The 26,462-nt window shown below is 32.9% G+C and overlaps 1 protein-coding gene across 1 annotated transcript in view; it reads right to left on the bottom strand.

Moving 5' to 3' along the window:
• The window catches only part of LOC134697643 (cytosolic phospholipase A2-like), a 204,509-nt gene that overhangs the window by 88,961 nt on the left and 89,086 nt on the right, over nt 1-26,462 (bottom strand). The window contains exons 7-9 of the mRNA XM_063559926.1: nt 18,861-18,907; nt 17,791-17,932; nt 6,645-6,781 (exon numbers count right to left, since the gene is read on the bottom strand). Of these exons, the coding sequence (XP_063415996.1) occupies nt 6,645-6,781; nt 17,791-17,932; nt 18,861-18,907 (326 nt within the window). The remainder of the gene's footprint in view (nt 1-6,644; nt 6,782-17,790; nt 17,933-18,860; nt 18,908-26,462) is intronic.

The following is a 26,462-nucleotide window of genomic DNA, read 5'->3' as shown; positions in this document are numbered from 1 at the left end:
AGGAAAAACTTAAGAAAGCGATCATCAACAAACTTTGATAGAGTATGATTCACTTTTTCGAAATTAAAATTGAAGTAAAAAATATTTTGTTTAAAGTATTTACGGTAGTTTAAACAAGTCTCATTAAACAAGTCTCATTAAAACGCATCATGCATGGTGAATTGTTCAAACAGGGTCCCAGATAGCTTCAACTGGGTGAAAAAGGTGTGTAATTTTAGAACTTATCCGGAATGGAATGAATAGCGATAAGGTGTATTATGATGTTAAAGGCTTAATGATAATAAACAATCCACAAATATAATGTTGGTCACTTATGAAGGTGTCACTATGCATTTAGGTTTTGCGTTCAAAGAAATAGTGTAAATTACACAAATCCGAAACGGAATTTAAGTTTCACTGTGATTTTATGTTTTTACAACAATTAACCATCCAATATCATTAAAATTTTTCACAATAATCGTCGGTTTGTTCGGCAAATTTACTGTCAAAACTTGAGTCAATAGCATGTGTAACAACCTCTCTTCCGGTACATTTCCATAACACGAGGTCACAAACTCGTTACAAGCCTTCAAACCTTTAGTTGAGGAAATTTAAGTCATTCATCAACAATTGCCACTTTTAAATCGACAAACTTTTGTGAAGGTTGGTCTCTGCTACTTAGATGTTTTTCAATGGCATCCCAGACATGTTCTATAGGGTTTATGTATGGAGACATGGAAGGCCAAAAGATGGTGTAAATGGCTTTTTGCTCTTTGGATTCGGTTACAAAGACAATAACTGTTTAGTGTCTTTAAATATCAGCTGTATCTGTACGAGGCTAAGAAACAAGGTGTATGCGAGATTTAAGCGAGCAATACACCTGTTTCGAGCCGAGTACAAATACAGCTGATATGTAAAGACACTAAACAGTCATGGTCTTAATTCTGCAAGTAATTCTGTATATTGTGTTTTGAAAGACACACAAACTAACTTATTTAGCATTTATTTTAGATTTGTAATCCCTTGAGGCCCGCGTAGTAATATCAAAACTACACATTACGCTGAAGACGGGTTCGCAAAAAAAGAATCTCGAATGGTCAACAACAATTATACATCACTCAAGGTGAATAACATCTTCGCTAGCCAAGGGTTAGAGAGAGCGGGAGTGGATCGTAACCCTTGGCTAGCGAAGATGGGTGAATAATTATCTATTTTAACATAACAACTAATTTCAACAGTAAAAACAATTAACAACACATTGTCAAATTTGAAACAGAAGTGTACGAGTTGTCCTACTCTTCAGACTTGACATTCACTTACACATTGTAACATGCATGCTGAAATTGACATGGTTGATTTTGTAACACAACCATACACACATACCTCCTCATACATAAATATACAATGTTTATGAATTTGGAATGATATATATGTTTGTATGTTCTGTATTGTCGTAGTATCAATCCTGTAATTTTGGATTTCAAACCAATAAAAATTACTCACTTACTTACTCACACATTAAAGTTTTGAAATCGACAATTGTCATCGTCATTGGAATGCAACGGAATACACATTCTGAGGTCACACAGGTTCAAACAATACTCAGTCCGGCAGTGGGCGGAGCTTTAAAGCGATATCTGTATAGTATACAGATACAGCATATCGATATCAGTAGGGCTGTATATGTCGAGTAGGACACCCAATTGCAGGATAAAATCCTTGTCCTGTGTGGTCTACCGTTGTCATCTATGTACAAGGGTCGTGACCATATTGGCGCAAGTGGGGTATTATCAAAATGAGGGACTACAATGTTTTAAGGCACCAAATCTCTGTATGTCTGTACGTTTATGTGACCCTGCAGAATATGAATACCCGGTTTGCAATAATATAAGAAGGAACCCCGTACTGTCACACAACAAGGACCGAATCCAGTCAATGGATCGGCTTATGTTGTTTTGGTCATAGGCTGTTTTAATTCCCCGCGAAATTCGTATTATGGCGTCTATTGGTCGTAACATAAACCGACTCATCTGACAAATGAGTGTTTTGCCAGCTTCTCATGTTCAAGCACAGATATTCATTATCCTATTGAAACCTAACTGTACTGTGCCTGCCTATTAAGGCAGGTCTCCAGACAACACGACTTGCTCTTCGGTTGCCTCTACGAAGTCGACGGACCAATGTTTGAACACTATCACGACCACCTGGAGAAACAGTGTATTTGTAAACGCGCAGATGCTCTTTAATAACAAGTTGCTTGACTGCTTTGTTGGAGTTCGATATTTTTGGTCGTAATTTTCTTAGTGTATGTTGGGGACAATTCATAACACCAAACATAAAAAAAGTTCGCTATAGTTAAACAAATATTGTCAGTTTATATTTAAATGGTGCTTAACTTTTGGCGGACTGTATATGACATATTTTCATTACAAATAAATAATTACATTTGATGTAAGTTTCATTATAATACGTTATTCTGATTGGCTAACTGCACATCACATGTTATATCGTAAACAATTGCATTAGACAATAACATTTATCATACATGATGACACGAGGTCCCACAATACAGTGCACAGGTGAATTAAATAAAACTGGATAAAAATCGTGTTTTCAAGATCCTAGCTAAAAAATGTAATTATAAGTATTGAATGCTTCTTTTTGTAACTTTATAGTGTTGTAAAAGCGTTCACCGTGCGTACATTTTTAGAATGAAGCGCTTCCGCGCTTCATACAAAATGTACTTCGGTCAACGCTTTTACACCCAAATAAATTTACAAAAAGAAGCATTCAATTCTTAAATAAATCAAACATTCAGGTAAATGCAGCATCAGAACACAGGAAAATTTACGCTGAAAGTTTTGGAAAGTATGAATAAGAAATTGGAGAGTCAAAGAGATAACCAGAAAACACAGAATTAAAAAGAATAGAATGAGGCCTCACGTATTTCAAATGTAAAAGAAAGAACCACATGTGAAAAATTGAAGTAAACGACAATGTTTTAATGCTTGTTACATTCAGCAAATTCCTTCTCATATTCTTTATAAAAAGTAAAATCACAAAAATACTGAAATCAACTCGGAAACGCCAAAATCACATGGCAAAATCAAATAACAAAACGCATCAAAAACGAATGGACAAGAACTGTCATATGTTATAATATAGATCAATGTTTAGATTTTGATTTTCAAACCAGACGTTCTTCAAGAAATGATAGCATCACTGTCAGGTGTCATTGGATCAAACTTTTTCCAGGGATGTTATATATAAAGATGTGACATTTTAAATGAAGCGAGCAAAATAACTGGTGTTTTCTTTTCGTAATGCCACTAATAGTAATATGATATATCTGACTGGGAGCAACCTGTACTATTCAATATGGAAGGATTGACAATTTTGACTGGGAACAAAGTGAACTCTTATTATGCTATGACTACACGTATCAATCGGTATTTGACTGAATCAGAGAAGTAAACTATATGCATATTTTTAAATATAACAGTCTATATGTTTGCTTAATTATTGAGGCATTAAAAATAAAGAAAGTTGAAAAACCTTTGAAAAATTTATAACTTTATCATTTTTTGTTATGTTACTATGACAACTGAAAATATATAATGTATTCTCATAATGCTTTATCAAACTTAAATCGTTAATTGAGTTTAATCCATTTACTTGCATGACTGTTATCTATTAATCGATTATTGAAAGAAAAACATATATGGTGATTTTCGCTTACTTCTGAATAATTTATAGACCATAGTAATGCTTAATATATAAGCTGCATTACAATGTATCATAATATTTGTTTACATTTACATAGAAGCCATATGTTGTAGCTCTAAAATCATGGTATTTGATCTCGTTTTGTCTGTTAGGTTAGTAACTCTTGCACATCAGAACAATGCCAAAACCTTGAATTTTCCAACTCCTTGTCCTATTGCCATGGGAACCGTTGTTCGTAGAAACAAAACATTGTCTTGTGAAATTGTATTATTCTGTGTAAGTTTAACAAAGTATAGGACAACATGTGTCACACTTTGTACACCTATTTTGACAGATATACAATGAACTGCTGTTGATCACTGTGTCGTTAGGGGTCACAAAAACATTTTTCGGTAAAAAAATAGTCTGATGGCCCATATATATTTTTTTTAAACTCATTGTTTTTACCATTATATGTCAAATTAAAAAAAAATATTCATTGGACCATTGTTTTGGAAATTTAAGAAAAAATGAAATTTTTAACCAATTTCATTTTGTTGATAAAATTGGAGCCGAAATTAATAAATATGAATAAAACTGCCATTATTTGTGTTTAATTTACATTTTTCATGATGACTTTGTAATAAATAAAGAACAAACCTTTCAAAATACTTTCAAAGGCTTGAAAAAAATCCAGAGTTTCTACAATAGGTAAATGTATGTATTTATGCATACACGTGATATACCAACTTTGTTGACCGTTTCCATTGAAACGAGTCTGGTCGCATACTATTTTAACTCCAATCTTTATAGAGGCCATTACATTGTATATGCATGCAAAATTAAAAAAGAAATATCTTCCTTATGCACGAGAAATAAATGTATAATGTCCTGTATTTAACTGAAACGGTTTTATCTATATTTAGAATATACATATAATTGTATATTTCTATGTAGCAAGATTCCTTTAGCCCCTTCAAACGGAGTATATAGACAATAACTGTTTAGTGTCTTTAAATATCAGCTGTATTTGTACGAGGCTATGAAACAAGGTGTATGCGAGCTTTTAGTGAGCTACAACACCTCTTTCGAGCCGAGTACAAATACAGCTAATATTTAAAGACACTAAACAGTTATTGTCTTTATTCTGCAATTAATTCTGTATATTTTTGTTTTTTTGAAAGACACCAAAACTAACAATTTAGCATTTGTAATATCAAAATCTCACATTACGCTGAAGACGGGTTCGCAGAAAAAAAAATCTCGAATGGTCAACAATAATACATCGCTCAAGGTGAATAATTATCTACTTTTATACAAATATATCATGCTTACAAGGGGTATTTGCCAAAAATACCGGTTGAGAGGTTCAAATTTCCAGAGCCGATAGGCGAGGGAAATTTGATTACCTCGAAACCGGTATTTTTGGCAAATACCCCTTGTAAGCATGATATAATTGTTTAATTCCACCGAATGTTCCACCCCAGTAAGTTTATTATAATCAGGTATCATATGTAAGTTCTACTTGAATGTATATTTTTTGTAAACACTGCCGCCGTGCTATTTGCGCAGTCAAATTGCATTGACCGTATAATTATTTCTAATAATTTTTTTTATGTACAATCACTAGCTGACCTTTTTGTGATAATTTGCTGATTCTCGGCTGACTACTACACTTAGTTTATCAGTTTCAGTGAGGCGTAATACAAGTGGATTCCAGTTTTATATGACCAGTTGATAATTCATTTCCGTTGATTTTTATTTATGATGTCTTTAAAAGTACAGGCTCGCGGAATTTTTACATCATTCAATAATGATGCTTTTTATTCTTAATATTTCATCTGGAACCGTATATTTAAAATGACCATGAATTTGTCATATTAGAATAGAAATAATTCATTGAGTTATTTTTAGACATGGTATTCCCCATCTGCCATGGTATTTGCTAGGGTATTCCCCATCTGCCATGGTATTTGCTAGCAAATACCCCGGCACATGGAATTCCCTAATGACAAATACCCCGGGAGAGAAAAGAAAATCTCAATACATAGAAATTGGTAAAAAATACCATGTCTCTCATCCAATCAAAATACAGCATTATTACATAAGGTGGAATTAAACATAAAAACTTATTTCAACAGTAAAAACAAATAACAAATCGTTGTCAAATTTGAAACAGAAGCGTACGAGTTGTCCTACGTTTCAGACTTGACATTCACTAAACATGCATGCTGAAATTGACATGGTTGATTTTGTAACACAATCATACGCATTCTAGTTTTGAAATCGACAATTGTCATCGTCTTTGGAATGCAACTGGAATACATATTCTGAGATCACACAGGTTCAAACAATACTCAGTCCGGCAGTGGGCGGAGCTTTCTGTAGGGCTGTATCAGTATAGTAGGACACCCAATTGCAGGATAAATATATATCTCCGAATTGATACGATATTCCCGCCCTTGTATTTCCTTTCACGATTTCTGTCATAAAGGGTTGCTGTTCACAAGGAAGCTATTAAACTATGAGTTCCAAATGAAATTATCCCTTCGTATATTTTACGGACGCCATCACGGGTTGATTGCCCCTTATGCAATAACCGTTTCACAGATGATATCGAATATGTTTCTTGCGTCGTAACTACAATCCCGTTCCCTTTTCATGAATTTGACATACCGAATTAGAATATTTACCGGGTTCGTAATAACATGAGCAACACGACGGGTGCCACATGTGGAGCAGGGTCTGCTTTCCCTTCCGGACCTTAGGTCACCCCCAGTTTTTGGTGGGGTTCAGGTTGCTCAATCTGTACTTTTCTATGTTGTTTCATGTGTAAATGTTTTTGTCTGTTTGTCTTTTTCATTTTACTTTGTCAGTTTATTTTCGATTTATGAGTTTGACTGTTCCTCTGGTATTTTTCTCCCCTTTTCTCCTGATATATTTGATGAATTATTACATACCAAGAAGAACCAGACACACCCGCAACATACATGGCAAGATCTAAAATATGTGATTCTTTCAATGCAATCATGGCACCACACATGCCTTGTACAGCACGCATTCCACCACCAGACCCAATCACTGCTATGTTTGGAACCTGCAATATGAAATGAATCATAATTTGTTATCAAATATTTATGACCTTCCCTGCAAACCAAATACGAAAATAAGCATGTATAGTTGTTAATTTATGTGCCATTTTGATATCTTATGGAGAGTTGTCTCATTGACAGTCATACCACATCTTCTTTTTTATGTTACATATTCAAAAGAATGAAAGTTCACCAAAAGTTTCATCTATTCTAAAATGAGGGAAAACCCTTACCATACGATCTTTAATTATAAGTGAAATGTCCTTCCTTTGCTATAATACATGAAAGCGCCAATAAGAAACAATTGTTCAATGGTTTATGCATTGTCCGTGAGATTTTCATATATAATGTATAACCTGAATGAATTTTCGGTCTCTATCTATAATAAACTTGGCCCATTAGTAACAGTGGAAAATGTTTTGTAAAAATTTACAAAATTTATGAAAATTGGTAAACATTGATTATAAAGGGCAATAACTCCATAGGGGCTTAATTGACTATTTTGTTCATGTTGACTTATTTTTAGATCTTACTTTGCTGTACATTATTGCAGTTTACAGTTTATTTCTATCTACAATAATATTCAAGATAATAACCAAAAGCTGCAAAATTTTCCTAATTTTACCAATTCTGGGGCAGCAACCTAACAACGGCTTGTCTGAATGGTCTGCCAATTGTATGGGCAGATAGATCTGGACCTAATGAACTTTTAAGGTCTGGAAATTATAATAAACAAAACAGTTTATGAATGGTATAAACTGTATTTCATTGTTAGTTATTCAGAAAAGGTTCTGAAATATAACTAATAATAAACATATTTTTTTATGTAACTGGTGAGGTCTCAGTTACAACTTTTACAAAAATAGTTAGAAAGAGGTCTTCTGACTAAATTCACTAGAAGTTAGGATTTTCTCTTAGGTACTTTATTTTCTTAGTAAGATAGCAGAACTCAGCCTTTTTATGTATTTTTCTGAATATTATCTCTTGAGTGTAGAGATAAGTTAATAAATATCTCTTGAGTGTAGAGACAAATAAGAAAATATCTCTTGAGTTTAGAGATAAATTACTAGATGTATTATACTGAAAAGAATCTTGTCATATCTTGAATATAACTGAACGCATATGATTCTTGAAATGAATAAAATATATAAAACTTGTATATGTGACTTTTAGCAAATGTCTATACTGACCAGCTCATATCTTGTCATACTGACTTTGTTATATACAAACTACTCATAATATATGAGTAAAAACTCTTGGGTCGAAGCATTTCAAGCCCCTGCCCGCTACAATAATTCACAAACTTAGATCATGACCGGTTTATTGTTTCAGGTTCAATATCACTAAAACTTCGAAACTGTAACGAAATTAACGCTTACATGAACTTATCATTTCGAAAATGTTGCTTGCCCCTATTGATAGTTGAAAGTGTTAACAACCTGTTCAGTCTATTGTTTACAACCACATGGTTTAACCGACTAATTCTATTTGAAGTGATGATGCAATGGCGGAATTTACATGCGGTTGCAAATAGTCTACCGACCTATTATATTTTAATATACTGATTACACTGATATAGCCTATCCACCTTGGTAATATCGAAATAGACAAAAAATATCATTACTTAAAAGAAACATTCATCCAAACAATCCTTTCAATGCATATTCAAATGGTAAAATGAATAATCCAAATAAATTAAAATATACAATTAAATTCTGATGTCCCGAACTTTGAAGATACCATTTGAGGTAGCCTCAGGCTATAAACGGGACAACTTCAGATACAATGAAAATTAAAAATCTTGTCAAACAGAAAATTTATTTATATTATTATTAACAGAAAAAAAATATTGAAAAGGAAAACAGTTCTTTTTGGATATCAAAGTCTTTTCCTGTTGGTAAATCGATATCTCTATGAATACAAATCGCCCTAACTTGACGTAACTTGCCGTAACGACAAAAGAGGGAGCAGTAATTTATCTTAAAATTTTGGATTATCCGGCGACTGTGCTCTTCTTCCCTTTAAAATGTCTTTTACATGTAAAATATGCATGCTTGATTTTTTTAAATCATTTTGAATCAAATACATATTATATTTATTTGATATTATATAATATATAATATACAATTTACTGTTCAATCAACACTGTTGAAAGTCTTATTGATCTATAAATTTAAGTGAAGAATATTTAATCAAAGAACAGTAATTGTACTGACAAGAAGTTTTAATAAACACGATGACAACATCACTATTTAGTATATGTGAAAAAGGTAAATATAGATTCGTGTATATGGATCGAAAGGGATAGGATGTTTTTTTTTTTTTATCTTAGCTAGAAGCTGATTACGGTAAAAATTCTTTCGTGGACACGAGGTGAAATAAATCTAGGAGTGAATGCCTTTCGATTTAAATTTGAAAAGAAAACATCCCAATAAGTTTCGGGATAACTTCTTTGCCCCAGCCACTAAAATCCAAATGATCTCTTCTTATTGATATATTGTTATAAATTGGTAGTCATAACAAGAAAAATAAAGGAATATATTGAAATACATATTTAAACTTATATATTGTGTTTTTTGTTTTTTGTTATCATGACCTTTCTTTTTCTATGTGTGTATATGGAACGCCAACACTGTCTTATTATGCCCATTTTTCATTATATGTTGTGCATTTACCTTTATATGATGTGCAGACTTTTGATTTTGCCTTTTAATTTTGGAGTATCCTTTTGGAATTTTCCTCGGAGTTCAGAATTTTTTGTGTTTTTATTTTTTATAGGTGATAGTACGACCTTCAACACGGAGCCTATGCTTAAACCGAATGGAGTATCCTTTTGGAATTTTCCTCGGAGTTCAGAATTTTTTGTGTTTTTATTTTTTATAGGTGATAGTACGACCTTCAACACAAGCTATAAAAGGCTCTTATATGTGTTATCATTTTCTCCACAGCCGGGAATTTCTTCAACTAGCTCCTGTATTAACTGATCTTAATCTTCAATCGAAATGTTTGAAACGTTGATTTTGTTAAATTGCTTTGTCTCATTTTCCCTATTAATTGCAATTTCGCTAGCGATATATACATATTTGAGCCGGGTTAATAGTTTACAGAACCAGATCGGAATCAGTTATGACGTAGACAGTTATCATTCTAATCGTAATCATGTTCATCGACCATAACGACGATGAAAGCAATCATATAATGACGTTTCGACATCATATAATGAAGTAAAACTAACCACATAATATAAGATTGCTAGCACATACTATAATGACACAACCACATCATATAAAGATGTTTGCACGTAATAAAAAGAAAACTGCACATCATATAAGGATATGTACACACCATATAAGGATTTTTGCACATCATATAAGGATCTTTGCACATAATATAAGTACATTTGTACATCATATAATAATGTTTGCACATCATATAATAATGTTTGCACATCATATAATAATGTTTGCACATCATATAAGAATGTTTGCACATCATATAAGTATACTTGCACATCGTATAAGTATGTTTGCACATAAAATAATGATGTTTGCACATCATATAAGGATATTTGCACATCATATAAGGATATTTGCACATCATATAAAGATATTTGCACATAATATAAAGGTGTTTGCACATCATATAATGACAATTGCACATCATATAAAGGTAAAAGCACAGCATAAAACGGTTAATGCACATCATATAAAGGTAAATGTACATCATATAATGAAAATGGTCATAACAAGACAGTGTTGACGTTTCATATGTGTATGTTTCCTCTATAGTATAATTGTGAGTATATACATATTTTTTTCTTTCTTGTTTATTGTTCCCGTTAAGCTTCTATGGCAGACTGTGCATATTTCCTCTATTTTTCATATTTCTCATTTTTCTTTTTAGTTAGGGGTGTAATATATAAATATATATATATTTTGATAACTATATGACTACCAGTTGTGTTATGGCTGTAGCGCTCATACTTTCAACAAGAACACACAAAACTATATTTCTAACGAACGATCGAGTGCACCTTCGAATTTCTTCAACTGATTCCCAATAAATATTAGAAATAAAAAAGCTATGTTACGACATATCTATTCAAGATACTCTCCGATACGAAATAATGAAACTCATAGTAACTCAAACCGATTGGACCCATAGAAGGGACGTGTGGATATATGAAATATATAAAAGTTGTGTTATCTCGATCACTTATCTATCCTTTAATTACCAAACAATAATTTCGCAATGAAATGAAGGGAATATTTGCCACTGAACGTTAAACACCATACAATCAATCAACCAATTGCAAATAAGATGTGCTGAATTTTTTAATCAAGGACATTATAAAAATAAATCTTTTGAATGGATAAGGGAAATAAATCGAACGCATATATACGACATGTCAACAAACGGAACTCAACGTAAGAAAACGAAACAGTCAACAACAGAAAATAAATTGGAACACGGATGTTTAATGACAACAATAAAATGCAAGGTTGCAAAAAAGGATATCAAATTGTTAACTTTTGTCTTTTAAACACACTGCAGTATCGGTAGACATTTATTATGGATTTTATTATAACAAAATTACTGCTTCATATTTACAATTGGTATAAGACAATATCGCTATGTGAAATAAGAAAAGTTTTTATCGATACGCTTCTTCCATAGACTGATAAAACTTATAATTGATTATACGGAAAAGACTATCTATCAAAATTCACGTAGAAATAAATCAGTGTATATGCTGGGATTCGAACGCGGGATCCGACTTTTAGTATATCAAGCCACGACACAAACCCCTACAACAGGACGACTGGGTTTAACTAAGAGTAATTTGACATACTTAAAGGAAGCAAGATCTTTTTATAAGTGCGGCGAGTTGTCAGACCTTTATTCAGTAGGGTTTTAAAAAATTTTCGTTACTAAGTGACTTTTCAGACTGATTGTTCAATTTGATTCTACACTTTTTCAAAAGTGTGGCGAGTCGGCCAACAAGATAGGGGCGAATTTTTTTATAAAGTGGCGATATAGTGTGGGCCGATTGGCAAGTGGGGCGAGTTGACATTGTTTGATATCTTCTCATCGTGTTTGGGATAAATAAAGGGTATACATCATATAGTAATATATAAAGTATATTGTAATGGTTGTGTTCTGAACTAGATTTTATGAATTGTAAATGGGTTTTCGTCTAATCTTAAATAGCTGGGATGTAAAATAGTTATCCGGCCATCGGGGTGATCTTACACTGACACACCTCGTCCTTGTGGGATAACTTTTAAATACAATTGTATAGTCTGTTCCAACTTAATATCAATTCAGAAATAACGAAACAAAATGATATTGAGTCATAACAGTGTCATTATGGTCATTTCACTACGTTTGCGCGTATTTGGGGAATAAAATGTTTTACGTTTTCGCGCAGCTTTCGATTACATTTGCGACCATTTATTTTACAAGTAAACTCACGTAATATTATCAATAAAGATAAAATCAATTTGTTATTGACTATATATTATTTTTATTTTCATGATGAATATGACTATCAATTATTAATTTTGAAAACATTTCTTAATTCAAATTATATACTTTTCATATTGAATTCTAAAACCGATTATAAAGTGATCATTATAATCTCTGTAGTATGGCTTAAGCTTTGAATTTCAAATATTTTGACCGCGAGCATCACTGAAGAGACATGTATTGTCGAAATGCGCATCTGGTGCAAGAAAATTGGTACCGTTAATTTTATAACTACCACTGGGTCGATGCCTCTGCTGGTGGACTATTAGTCCCCGAGGGTATCACCAGCCCAGTAGCCAGTACTTCGGTACTGGCATGAACATACGGGTTTTTTGTGTTATTAAAATTTGCTGTTATAAAATACTAGAAATTATTATAAATTAAGGAATGTATCTCCCTCATGCAAAGCTCTGATTCCTTTTATGGATTTGGCTATACTTTTTGGACCTTTTGGATTATAGCTCTTCATCTTTTATATAAGCTTTGGATTTCAAATATTTTGACCGCGAGCATCACTGAAGAGACATGTATTGTCGAAATGCGCATCTGGTGCAAGAAAATTGGTACCGTTAATTTTATTAAGGCATACCTGTAACTTCATTGTAAATATTTCAGGATGAAAAGTGTTTCAACTAAAAAAATGCGCGCAATTGTAATCAAAAGCTGCGCACAAACATAATGGTTTGCGCGCAAATTTAATGGTAATACGCGCAAACGCAATGCATCGAGTTTTTGAATGATTTTCAATTTTATGATTGAAGTATATTAGAACATGTTCTCTTTTATTGCAAACATTATTTAAGAAATTAATATATTTAATGCATTGCATAAGGAAATAAATCAAGCACTATGGTTAATAAGTAATAAGGGCACTATGTGTAAAAGGATGAGAAATGCAAACTTTTATATATACATCAAAAGTATGAAAACATTATATTATCAGTCACAATTTACATTATGTCACTTCCTTGTTCAGTTCAAATGGAGAAGATGGAATGCTGCGCCAAAGTAATCTACCACGTTGATGAGTCCTTGTTGGTATTTGTCTTATAGCAGTTGGATTCAGGTGTCTTTTACTCTGTATCGTTGTATGTTTGTGGGTGAGCTCCTCATGCTGCATATTTGATAATGTTAGTGCATGTGTCTTTTTCAGTGGCTCAAAAATCTGGTAGAGGTTGGGATGGGCATGTTTGAGTCTCCTCTTAAGTTTGTTGTGCCATCCTTCCAGGTGATTTGTAGTGCGGGGTCCTTCGGTGTAGTAGTGGTTCCATAGAAAGCGGTAGTTTTCAATCTTTAACTCTGTCACGTTATCTGTATATGAAGTTGTAGCAGGTATGTTTTGGCTTCTCCAATGTCTTCTAAAGTGTTTAGCCAAACATCGTCAACAAGGTGATTGGAACAAGAGTAAGCACTGCAGCTCGTCGTATCAGTTTAGTAATGTCTTCACTTTCTTTACAATAGGACTGTAGTCCATATTTCTGTGCCTTTCGCCAAATACGTTGGATGAAGTGGCAGAAACAGCCTTTCATGTTTACACCTGTCAACACTGTCTGTGCTGCGTTGCTAGTTGCTGTCTCCTTGTCAAAAAAATAGTGTTTCTGGTTAAAGTTGTGAACAGTGTTGTTGAGCAATGTTTGTATGGAGCTGAAAAAGCGTGAATAAATGACCTGGTCTTTTCCTGGCAGTAGAGCTCACACAGAACATAGAACCATCTATCATTGCATGAACTGTGTATAGCTGATGGCAGAGACTTGGACATGTGTAGATGTGTGTCGTCGCAATTTCAGATTTATAGTACAATGAATATTGACGACTGCCCACAAAAGAGTATAATACATTAACAGCTTCGGTAATTTGTCAAAAATGAATAAAAATTTAGCAATCAGGATTATTAATTGAAAGATACTTCATTGATGTTTGAAGTAAATGATAGCTAGGATGCAGATTACTGTTCAAATTGTGCCATACTTATAGATTGGCACAGTTGCATTAAGTTTTATATTTTTGTTGTTAACATTATTTTGATATTTTTTTTATATTAAATTTCAGAACAGTTTATTGTATTGAAATTTAAAATTTGAAAAAAATAAGTTAAATAAATAAAAAAGATACTCAAATGAACTTTGTTCTAATAAATCTTTAGTTTCATTATTTTACTTTTTACTTTTTTTAAGAATGTAACAATAAATAAAACTACAATGTATTTGTTGATAAATTGGAATTATTTAAGAAATTAATATATTTAATGCATTGCATAAGGAAATAAATCAAGCACTATGGTTAATAAGTAATAAGGGCACTATGTGTAAAAGGATGAGAAATGCAAACTTTTATATATACATCATAAGTATGAAAACATTATATTATCAAAGTCACAAATTACATTATGTCACTTCCTTGTTCAGTTCAAATGGAGAAGATGGAATGCTGCGCCAAAGTAATCTACCACGTTGATGAGTCTTTAATGGTATTTGTCTTATAGCAGTTGGATTCAGGTGTCTTTTACTCTGTATCGTCGTATTTTTGTGGGTGAGCTCCTCATGCTGCATATTTGATAATGTTAGTGCATGTGTCTTTTTCAGTGGCTCAAAAATCTGGTAGATGTTGGGATGGGCATGTTTGAGTCTCCTCTTAAGTTTGTTGTGCCATCCTTCCAGGTGATTTATAGTGCGGGGTCCTTCGGTGTAGTAGTGGTTCCATAGATAGCGGTAGTTTTCAATCTTTAACTCTGTCACGTTATCTGTATATGAAGTTGTAGCAGGTATGTTTTGGCTTCTCCAATGTCTTCTAAAGTGTTTAGCCAAACATCGTCAACAAGGTGATTGGAACAAGAGTAAGCACTGCAGCTCGTCGTATCAGTTTAGTAATGTCTTCACTTTCTTTACAATAGGACTGTAGTCCATATTTCTGTGCCTTTCGCTAAATACGTTGGATGAAGTGGCAGAAACAGCCTTTCATGTTTACACCTGTCAACACTGTCTGTGCTGCGTTGCTAGTTGCTGTCTCCTTGTCAAAAAAATAGTGTTTCTGGTTAAAGTTGTGAACAGTGTTGTTGAGCAATGTTTGTATGGAGCTGAAAAAGCGTGAATAAATGACCTGGTCTTTTCCTGGCAGTAGAGCTCACACAGAACATAGAACCATCTATCATTGCATGAACTGTGTATAGCTGATGGCAGAGACTTGGACATGTGTAGATGTGTGCCGTCGCAATTTCAGATTTATAGTACAATGAATATTGACGACTGCCCACAAAAGAGTATAATACATTAACAGCTTCGGTAATTTGTCAAAAATGAATAAAAATTTAGCAATCAGGATTATTAATTGAAAGATACTTCATTGATGTTTGTAGTAAATGATAGCTAGGATGCAGATTACTGTATAAATTGTGCCATACTTATAGATTGGCACAGTTGCATTAAGTTTTATATTTTTGTTGTTAACATTATTTTGATATTTTTTTTATATTAAATTTCAGAACAGTTTATTGTATTGAAATTTAAAATTTGAAAAAAATAAGTTAAATAAATAAAAAAGATACTCAAATGAACTTTGTTCTAATAAATCTTTAGTTTCATTATTTTACTTTTTACTTTTTTTAAGAATGTAACAATAAATAAAACTACAATGTATTTGTTGATAAATTGGAATACTACCTACTTCATTTTTAGTACACATTTTTTATATATATTTTTTTTTTAGTTAAAATTTATTATCCTGCCAAATGAAGTGGGCAAACCAGGATGACACCGAATTAAATAATCCCATATAACACCTTAAGGACTAAACAAAAGTTACATTCTGCTAATAAAACCATAATTATAGACACTTTTAAAACGTTCATAACAATATTTAAAAACTGTGCTTTCGTCGTTACATGGTTATCATGAAAACTCCCTTTTTTAAAAACAACATAATTTGTTTTGAAATTATAACTTATTTCTCATTTATTGCTGAAAGACATATAAAATAATTAAATAATAATCATTCAAAACAAGTGACACAAAAATAGTGTGTCTTCAAATGATTAACAATGCTGATATCGAAAATTTAATCTTCATTCGAAAGTTCTAAATGCGTGACATGATAAAATAGAATCAGACATCAACTGTTTTCGATTATGTTTAAAAGGAGCACCAGTAATCCATTTCATTTATTACAAAAACAAATTCATAACATGTGTTGAAAATACCAATACTGTATGCTAGAGTTAGAGTTATGAACGGAATAATTCACTCTATTTTAAGTTTATTTTACCAAAAAAATGAACATCCTAGATTTACAATATTATGTAGACTTATAAAAGACGTGTTTTTGATTTCAACGTTGAACAAGTTTTATTTCAAGTTTGAATGTTAATAAAATTTATATTAGTCAACAAAAGAAAGGATAAACGACTTTTTTTCGATTTAAAGATAAAGTGTTCCGTTTATAGGACCAATATTGAAGCTGGTAATACTTAATGACTACGGAAATATTAATTTGTTAATACAAAAGTATTTCTTGCTTTCATGACGTCATTTGGCGAAATTTATTTTTTGGGACAAAATTTATATAAAACGACAATTTCAAAAACAGAAGTTCCAACTAATGATGCCAAGCTCTCATTTCAAGGTAGAGACAATGTTTGCCATCAATTCGTTTTTAAAAACCATACCGCCTTTTCTTTTATTTATAAAACAAAGTTCGGCCCCACAAGAAATCGTTTAAAAATAAACATTATCAATTGATTTTACCATAGACAGTATGTGTAAAGTGAAATTCAAAATACTGTTGCAATCTTAAAACTGATCCGAAAGGTTCCAAATTTACAATGTGTTGTTTTCAGACGTATGCATTTGTTTTGTTATTTGCATTTTTTGAGATTTCAGCAATACATAAGGATGTGTTAAAAAATACAAAAACTGCCATGTCATTGCAATTTCAAGACAGAAGTTTGTAAAAAGGCATACTTCAACAGTTATTTTAGATTTATCATGTATACATTATTAATAGCTTTCTCATTCTTAAATACTTAATTCTTAGTAATTCATTTTACCAAAGGTCTATCGTTGTGCACGTCAAAAATGTATTGTAATGTATTCCTATGTTACTTTTATAGGGTACAACCACAACTACAGTACTTAGTGGAAATTGTTCGTGCATACCTCTAGAATGAAGAGAAAATTTCGCAGTTCCAGAAATGACTACTTATCCTGCACCATAAAATTACTTTATGTTAGTTCAAATACTTTTAATTGGCAATCTTAGAAAGTGTTGCCTAATTTGAGACCTCATGTCAACTAGATGCATTTTGACATGAAGAGGAACTCACTTTATTATAATGTTCAGCAAAATAAATATTATCTAACAATGGTGATAAATGAACTAAAGGATACAAAATTTTAATTTAATATCATTTTTTATCTACTAATTATTTAAAGACATATTGAATATGATAGTAGGTAGCTGTTCAAATTACATAAAATATTAAAATAATACTTACAGATGGCAGGTCATCTTCCTTTCCTTTAACTCTTTCCCATATTTCTTTGAATAAAACACTCTGTTGTATGACAATTTTTCTTTTTTCGCAGAATTTTCTTTCTTCTTCGCATAGTTCACTCTGACCTCTTATCCGAATATCTCTAATCAATCAAAGGAAATTGTAATGTTCATACAATTTTTTCGATTTATTAAATTATCTTAATAGTTAAAACGTTCCAATAACCTCAGTCTGTGGTGCAATATTTTAATATAATCAACACAAGCAAAGGTTGCAAACGCCCCATGCAAATTATTTACTAGAAATTTCTTGCAATTTGTCGAAAAGTACGTACGCCTGGCAAATCATTCATTAGAACCGTTTGAGGGATCATTTAATTTGAATTAATTTAAAAAAAAAACGACATATTTATGTAATATAAATCAAGAATGTCATGGAACTTAAGAGACATTTGGTCTCGATGGATCATAATGTCTTACAAAGACTATCACTGCATGCAACGACATATATCAACTTGAATTATCATGCGATATAGGAATGTCGTAACATAGACTCGTTAGAAGAAAATATCCAACAACCCCTTCCTCGCCAAAACAAATGAATTCACTTATTTCCCTATAATTTATAGATTGTGAACCCCCAAAATAGTGAAACTTAAAAAAATACACCCTAATATATTACAGTGCTTGTTTCAAATGGGATGTTAATGAACAAAAATAAAACCATAACTAGTTGATCTATATCTAAAGCTCGACAAGGGAGTCGGGTCCCCCCGGTGTGTCCCTACGTGGCAAACATGGATGGTTAAAATCAAAATTTGACATACTGTATAATCCGATGTGTGCGTCAATAGAGTTGTATGTGACCTCATTGACGTTTACAACATCGTTCATTTTATATCCATAGGTTTGCATTGTCTGGTTAACTACATCGAGTTCAATAGATATCTGATAAGATAACGTGAATTAGTTTCAATTAAAAGTGTTAGATATAATTATACCTCTCATCATTTGTTGCATGTAGTCTACGTCTAATAACTTTAATTAATACGTCTAAACATTTTCACTTACGGTATACTCGTTTCATGTCTGGTTAATTCAACACTGATCTCTATATTCTGAAACACAAATTTATGCATATATGTAAATGAAGTAAACACGCTAAGATTATATTTTTCGTAAACAATGATTTGTTTGGAAAATTGTCTGTACTACAGAAACGGTATAACGTTTACATTGTAAATTAACAAAAACATACATCAGTTATTTCGCCTGTAGACGTGTGTGTCAGTTCATCTTGAAGGTGACAAAAAACTTTGGAATCTGGGTCAAGATACGCAATTCATTTTAGGTAGGCGATAATTGTAGCCTTGTCTTTCCATCCCTCTTTCAGATGTATGTAAATTATCAGGGTATGAAATAAGATTATTGCTTCACAAATTGAGCAACCCCGAAAGGTCCCACATTCATACATGTGTATGCATGATGCTGTCGCTAAAAGTGAAAAGTCCCTATTTTCCCACGGTTAAGTTCTCCTGAAATTTAGTTCTTTACAACCATTAAAAAAACTCATTCACATCTTTATTATACATTCTTCTAATCTTAAACAGCCCAGTCAATTACTTAAAATAGCATCATGTCAAATATCATTGAACATAAATTAATTTAACTGTTTTCACAGAGATGTGTCTAGCTTTTTAGTGCGGTGACAGAAGAGTAAAGTTCGTCTAGATTGCGATTTTGATATCCACAAATAACACATGATCGTAACTTTTAGACACATATTTCTTCTTTATTTTTCGCGCTGTCGTAAGAATTTCGTATGGTCACATTTTTTCTCAAAAGTCGTTTTTATGACTAGTAGAATATTGGAGAGTTTCGATCACCCATTTTCAAACTGAAAATTTGTGCATGTTTGCTTACATTAAATTGAAATGGGGTTTTTTCTGAAGCTTTTTTTATATGTCAAAATATTCTATTCATTATTTTCTTTTCTTCTGATCTATAAAGTTTGCTTAGTTTGGACTATTTAAAATTTAAAATTGAGTTAATTTTAATTGCAAATACAGACACAAACTATAGTTTCTTCTTCATAGTAGTATTAAAATTATCCCATAATATGTTGAGCAAATAGTATTTCATTAAACTAGTTACTGATAAAAATTTCGGAACCTAAATATGAAAGACACCTTAAGAAATCAATAAAAAGAATAGAGTAAAATAAAAAAAATCAATACCGAACTTTATTACTTCCCTTTCGTCAAATTGTGTGTATTAGTCAATAATTTTCTATATTTAGTATAATGAGCAACACGATGGGTGCCACACATGGAGCAGGATTTGCTTACCCTTCCGAATCATCTAAAATCATCTTCAGTTTTTAGTGGGTTGGGTGTTGTTGTTGTATACCTGTTATTTTACATTTTTGCCTATTGTGTCTTTTTTGTTCACGCATCGTTATCAATATCATGGAATTTGACAAGACTGTCATACAAGTGAGAGGTTCAGCTCTTTAAACCAGGTTCAATCCATCATTTTTTTACACTTTGAAAATGCCTGTAACAAGTCATGAATATGACAAGTATCGTTCATTCGTTTGATGTGTTTAATCATTTGAGTTTACCATTTGGTTAAAGCCTCGGTCACACCTTACCGGATAGCTCGAACGGACGCCTAACGGGTAACTTTTTTTCAATCCGTTCATGTCCGTTAGACGTCCGTTCTTATCCATTAGACGTCCGTCCATATCCGTTGCATGTCCGTTAAGCGTACGTTTTATCCGTCGACGTCCGTTCTGTCCGGTGGAAAACTTTGAGCATGTTCAAAACTTTGAACGGACGTCCAACGGATAAAATGTCCGTTGAACGTCCGTTAGGCGTCCGTTCTGTACGGTACTCGTCCGTTTCGTTCCCGTTTTGTATCCGTTACGTGTCCGTTATACATCCGTTAGAGGTCTGAAAGATAAATTCACCAACGGACTTCTACCGGACGTTTAACGGATAAAACGGATGTTGAACGGATGAGAAACGGACTTCTACCGGACGTATAACGGATAAAACGTATGATGAACGGGTCTGAAATGGATAAATGCCAATTTAAAATTTCGCGTCAGAAATGCCAATTATTGGTATGTCAGATTTTTTTTTAAGGTTCATTAATTATTATTCATAATCGATCTTACAGTATAAACACTCTTAAGACGCCCTTTACACGTTCGTAAGACATACGAATGCTTCTTGTTACCGGCCCCTGGTGAATAATAGGGCCCTCAAAAAAATTGTCCTGAGACAAGCATATTTTTATTAAAATATTAATGTTCTATAAGCAGTTAACATAACTTCATGTTTGAAGCGGTGCAAATTTTTAATTCAATTTTACTTTTATCAAAAAAGGGCCGGAAAAATAATGGTGGTCTGCGGCCAGAATTGATTTCCTTAGGTTAAATGGAGAGTGAGTTATTTTGCTAATAACTCGGATGGTTGATTGTTATGCGCATTTAATCGTTCATTAAAACGTTTCTATGATTCATTTAATGTTATTTTAATTTCTTTGCGAGAAACCAAAAACGGAGACACCAGAAAATTATTAAGAACTCGTAACTTGAAAACTATTACGATGCAACTTAAGGGAGAAATAAGAGCGATTTACGAGCAACCTGAGGGAGCTTTGATTAACACTCTTTACGTCATCTTAAACTTATCTTATCTTCCCCTTTATTCAATACGTACGACCTCTCTTAATAAAACTTCTTGTTATCGGCACCAGGTAAATAATTGTTTGTTAAGTGTATTCCCTCTTCGTATCTTCATATAATATGTTAATGCGAGAATTTTCGTTTTTCAGTGTCGTCAGGGTTTAAACTTATTATCCTGCCATCCTTTTTTTTAATACTATCCGATGGTCGGAACACCTTGATTTTCTGTCTTTTGATTATGTTGCATGATATATATTTTTATCGGAAAAAATTGATATGAAGCAAAGATTGGCAGTTTTGTATTTGTGTTTCTGCATGAAATAATAAAGGTAAAAGAAGGTGCGCTTTTTCAAATAGTGAACAATATGTTGAGCAAATAGTATTTCATTAAACTAGTTACTGATAAAAATTTCGGAACCTAAATATGAAAGAAACCTTAAGAAATCAATAAAAAGAATAGAGTAAAATAAAAAAAATCAATACAGAACTTTATAACTTCCCTTTCGTCAAATTTTGTGTATTAGTCAATAATTTTCTATATTTAGTTTAATGAGCAACACGATGGGTGCCACACATGGAGCAGGATTTGCTTACCCTTCCGAATCATCTAAAATCATCTTCAGTTTTTAGTGGGTTGGGTGTTGTTGTTGTATAAAATTGAGAATGGAAATGGGGAATGTGTCAAAGAGACAACAACCCGACCAAATAAAAAAACAACAGCAGAAGGTCACCAACAGGTCTTCAATGTAGCGAGAAATTCCCGCACCCGGAGGCGTCCTTGAGCTGGTCCCTAAACAAATATATACTAGTTCAGTGATAATGAACGCCATACTAATTTTCAAATTGTACACAAGAAACTAAAATTTAATAATACAAGACTAACAAAGGCCAGAGGCTCCTGACTTGGGACAGGCGCAAAAATGCGGCGGGGTTAAACATGTTTGTGAGATCTCAACCCTCCCCCTATACCTCTAACCAATGTAGAAAAGTAAAAGCATAACAATACGCACATTGAAATTCAGTTCAAGAGAAGTCCGAGTCTGATGTCAGAAGATGTAACCAAAGAAAATAAACAAAATGACAATAATACATAAATAACAACAGACTACTCGCAGTTAACTGACATGCCAGCTCCAGACTTCAATTAAACTGACTGAAAGATTATGATTTCATCATATGAACATCAGGCACAATCCTTCCCGTAAGGGGTTTAGTATCATACCATCATAACATATATGAGAAGAACATAACCCGTGTCATGCCAACAACTGTTTTTAGAATAAATGTGTTTAGTTCCGACGCAAAGACCTTATCAGTGACTCAATATTAACGCCAAAATATGCAATCTTTAATGACTTGACAACAGTATCGTAATTATATCCCTTCTTAATAAGTCTATTCAAAGGTTTTGTAAGTTTATGAGGTGAATACTGACACCTTTGTGCTTTATAAAGAATATTTCCATAAAAAAATGGATGTGGAATACCTGAACGTATAAGAAGTCTGCAAGTTGAGCTATATTTACGAATGATGTCTTTATACCGATGATAAAATTTAGTAAATGTTTTGACTAGTTTGTGATATCGAAAACCCTGGTGTAATAATTTTTCAGTAATACATAAATTTCTCTCGTTAAAATCTCAAACATTGTTCCATACACGAGCGAATCGTACAAGTTGAGATATATAAACACCGTAATATGGTGACAAGGGAACGTCACCATCTAAAAACGGATAATTAACGATAGGAAATGAAAAATCATCCCTTTTATCATCAATTTTAGTATTCAGCTTTCCGTTAGTGATATAGATATCAAGATCGAGGAAAGGGCAGTGGTTATTGTTAGTTTTAGCTTTATTTAAAGTAAGTTTACCAGGATAAATTTGATTAATATACATACTGAAGTCGTCATTATTGAGAGCCAAACTATCATCCAAATATCTAAAAGTATTTATTAAATTTGTTTATCAGATGTTGTTTTGATGGGTCTTTGCTTATTTTTGTCATAAATTGTAACTCATAACAATAAAAAAAAAAAGAGGTCCGCAATAAGTGGTGCACAGTTAATCCCCATTGGAATTCCGATAATCTGACGATATACGGAATCCCCAAAGCGAACAAAAATGTTATCTAGTAAAAATTCAAGGGCATATATAGTATCAAAGCATGTCCAATTAACATAGTTTTTTTGTTTATTGCTACTAAAAAATGACCTAAAAGAGTTTGAACATATATATTCACATTCTGATATTTTGAATGCCCATTTAATTAGGTGCGTGAATTTTTTCTTAATGAGAATGTGAGGCAATGTCGTATACAGGGTAGAAAAATCAAAACTTTGAACAGATTCAAAATCACCAATATAAGCATGCAATTTATCAAGTACTTCCAACGAGTTCTTGACACTCCAAAAGTAATTTATTCCACTATTTTCGAAGGCCTTATTTGAACAATTTATTATAAGGTTTTTAATTGTACCAAGTGTGCTGGTAAGAATAATAGACAATTTAGTAGTTGAACAATGGCTTGAAGACGAAATAAATCTATAATTGTAAGGGGTTTTGTGTAGCTTCGGAAGCCAATACATAGTTGGGACTTTCATTGTATTTGGCTCTGCTTGTAAAGCGGTGGCTAAAAGTTTATGTTTGTTACAGATTTCGTTTTCTGAAAATGGAGTCAGTTGGAATGTTGGTGAATTGGTGATTTCCTTTTTCAGAACCTCAATGTAAAATTTACGTCAAACAATAATAATATTATTAGCAGCTTTATCGGCCGGGACAAAAACAAATTCCTTGGCTAGTTCTTTTAGTTTATGTTTGATACGAGAAATAGGTTTATTGTGGTTATTTTAAATAGTAAAATGTTCTTTAAAATGTTGAATACGTATATCAACTATCTTAATTACTGAATTAAAAAAAAGAGTCCAAAGATTTTTGTTAGCTTTTTCCCGTTTTATACAATTCATACAGTAAGTATGGAGTGAGTCGTGGATGATATTACGACACTCATTCCAATAAATAATTGACGGGGAACGATATTTAGGTCCTTTACTGAGAAATGATTTTAACTCTCGGTCTTGAACGATGTTAAGATCTCCTGTTATAACATGGGAAATGGGTCCATAAATATATTCGGAATTACTACAATTACATGAAGTAGGTGTATTTTCAATGATATTAACATCTTTACACAATTGACTATAATTAAACACAAATTTCCTGGTAGATTTCTTGTAAATATAACAAATAAGAGGTAGCTCAGTATTGTCAAAATATCCAGGAATTTATTCTTTACCAGAATGATCGTTAAATATACCGGCAATATTTACAAAATCAAAGCCTTTATTGACATACTTCATTTTAATAAAATGTTTTTTATGATCTTCAGGGCTATCAATTTTGGGAAATAATTTAGAATAACAAAATGCCATAATAATTTGAGCAATTTCATACTTAGGACTGCTATATGAAATTGTGTTGCAATCCTCCAAAATTTTATACCTGTTTTTTTTACATTTTTGCCTATTGTGTCTTTTTTGTTCACGCATCGTTATCAATATCATGGAATTTGACAAGACTGTCATACAAGTGAGAGGTTCAGCTCTTTAAACCAGGTTCAAGCCATCATTTTTTTACACTTTGAAAATGCCTGTAACAAGTCATGAATATGACAAGTGTCGTTCATTCGTTTGATGTGTTTAATCATTTGAGTTTACCATTTGGTTAAAGCCTCGGTCACACCTTACCGGATAGCTCGAACGGACGCCTAACGGATAACTTTTTTTCAATCCGTTTATTTCCGTTAGACGTCCTTTCTTATCCGTTAGGCGTTCGTTCATATCCGTTGCATGTCCGTTAAGCGTACTTTTTATCCAGCGACGTCCGTTCTGTCTGGTGAAAAATTTTGAGCATGTTCAAAACTTTGAACGGACGTCCAACGGATAAAATGTCCGTTGAACGTCCGTTAGGCGTCCGTTCTGTACGGTACTCGTCCATTTCGTTCCCGTTTTGTATCCGTTACGTGTCCGTTATACATCCGTTAGAGGTCTGGAAGACAAATTCACCCACGGACTTCTACCGGACGTTTAACGGATAAAACGGATGTTGAACGGATGAGAAACGGACTTCTACCGGACGTATAACGGATAAAACGTATGATAAACGGGTCTGAAACGGATAAATGCCAATTTAAAATTTCGCGTCAGAAATGCCAATTATTGGTATGTCAGATTTTTGTTAAGGTTCATGAATTATTATTATTCATAATCGATTTTAGAGTATAAACACGTCTTCACAATCAGCTTTTATTCAGGCCAGAAACTGCCCTTTGTCGGAATTTTGAAGACCAAACCAAAACCAGTTACACAGAAACATTTTGAATATTTATGCGATTAACATGTATTATTATTGTTGGCTTTGATTTTTCCGTATATTCTGTTCATCCGTTTAATCCGGTACGCTTCCGTTAGGTATCCGTTTTATGCGGTACTCGTCCGTTGGATGTACGTTCGACATCCTTTCTGTGCGGTACGTTTCCGTTTCTCGTTCGTTGCATATCTGTTGTGTGTCCGTCATGCATCCATTACACGTCCGTTTTATTCGATCAGTACATCAACGGACTCCCAACGGATAACAATTTTAACATTTAGACGAACGGACGCCTAAGTTATCCGTTGGGCGTCCGTTGATGTTAACGGACGCCTAACGAATGCATAACGGACATGCAACGGATATGCAACGGACGAGAAACGCAGACGTAACGGACAGAACGGATGTCGAACGTACATCCAACGGACGTGTACCGCATAAAACGGACATCTAGCGGAAGCGTTGCGGATAAAACGGATAAACAAGATATACGAAAAAAGGCGACAGTAATAATACATGTAAATCGCATTAATATTGAAAATGTTCTAAGTAGGTAAGTGAGTAAATTTTATTTAGAGTCGGCATATATAAACATAATAACAGACAAAACAT

This window comes from Mytilus trossulus, chromosome 14 (genome assembly GCF_036588685.1).
Source record: "Mytilus trossulus isolate FHL-02 chromosome 14, PNRI_Mtr1.1.1.hap1, whole genome shotgun sequence".
Lineage (NCBI taxonomy): Eukaryota > Metazoa > Mollusca > Bivalvia > Mytilida > Mytilidae > Mytilus > Mytilus trossulus.
This window is presented reverse-complemented; position numbering and strand designations above follow the sequence as displayed.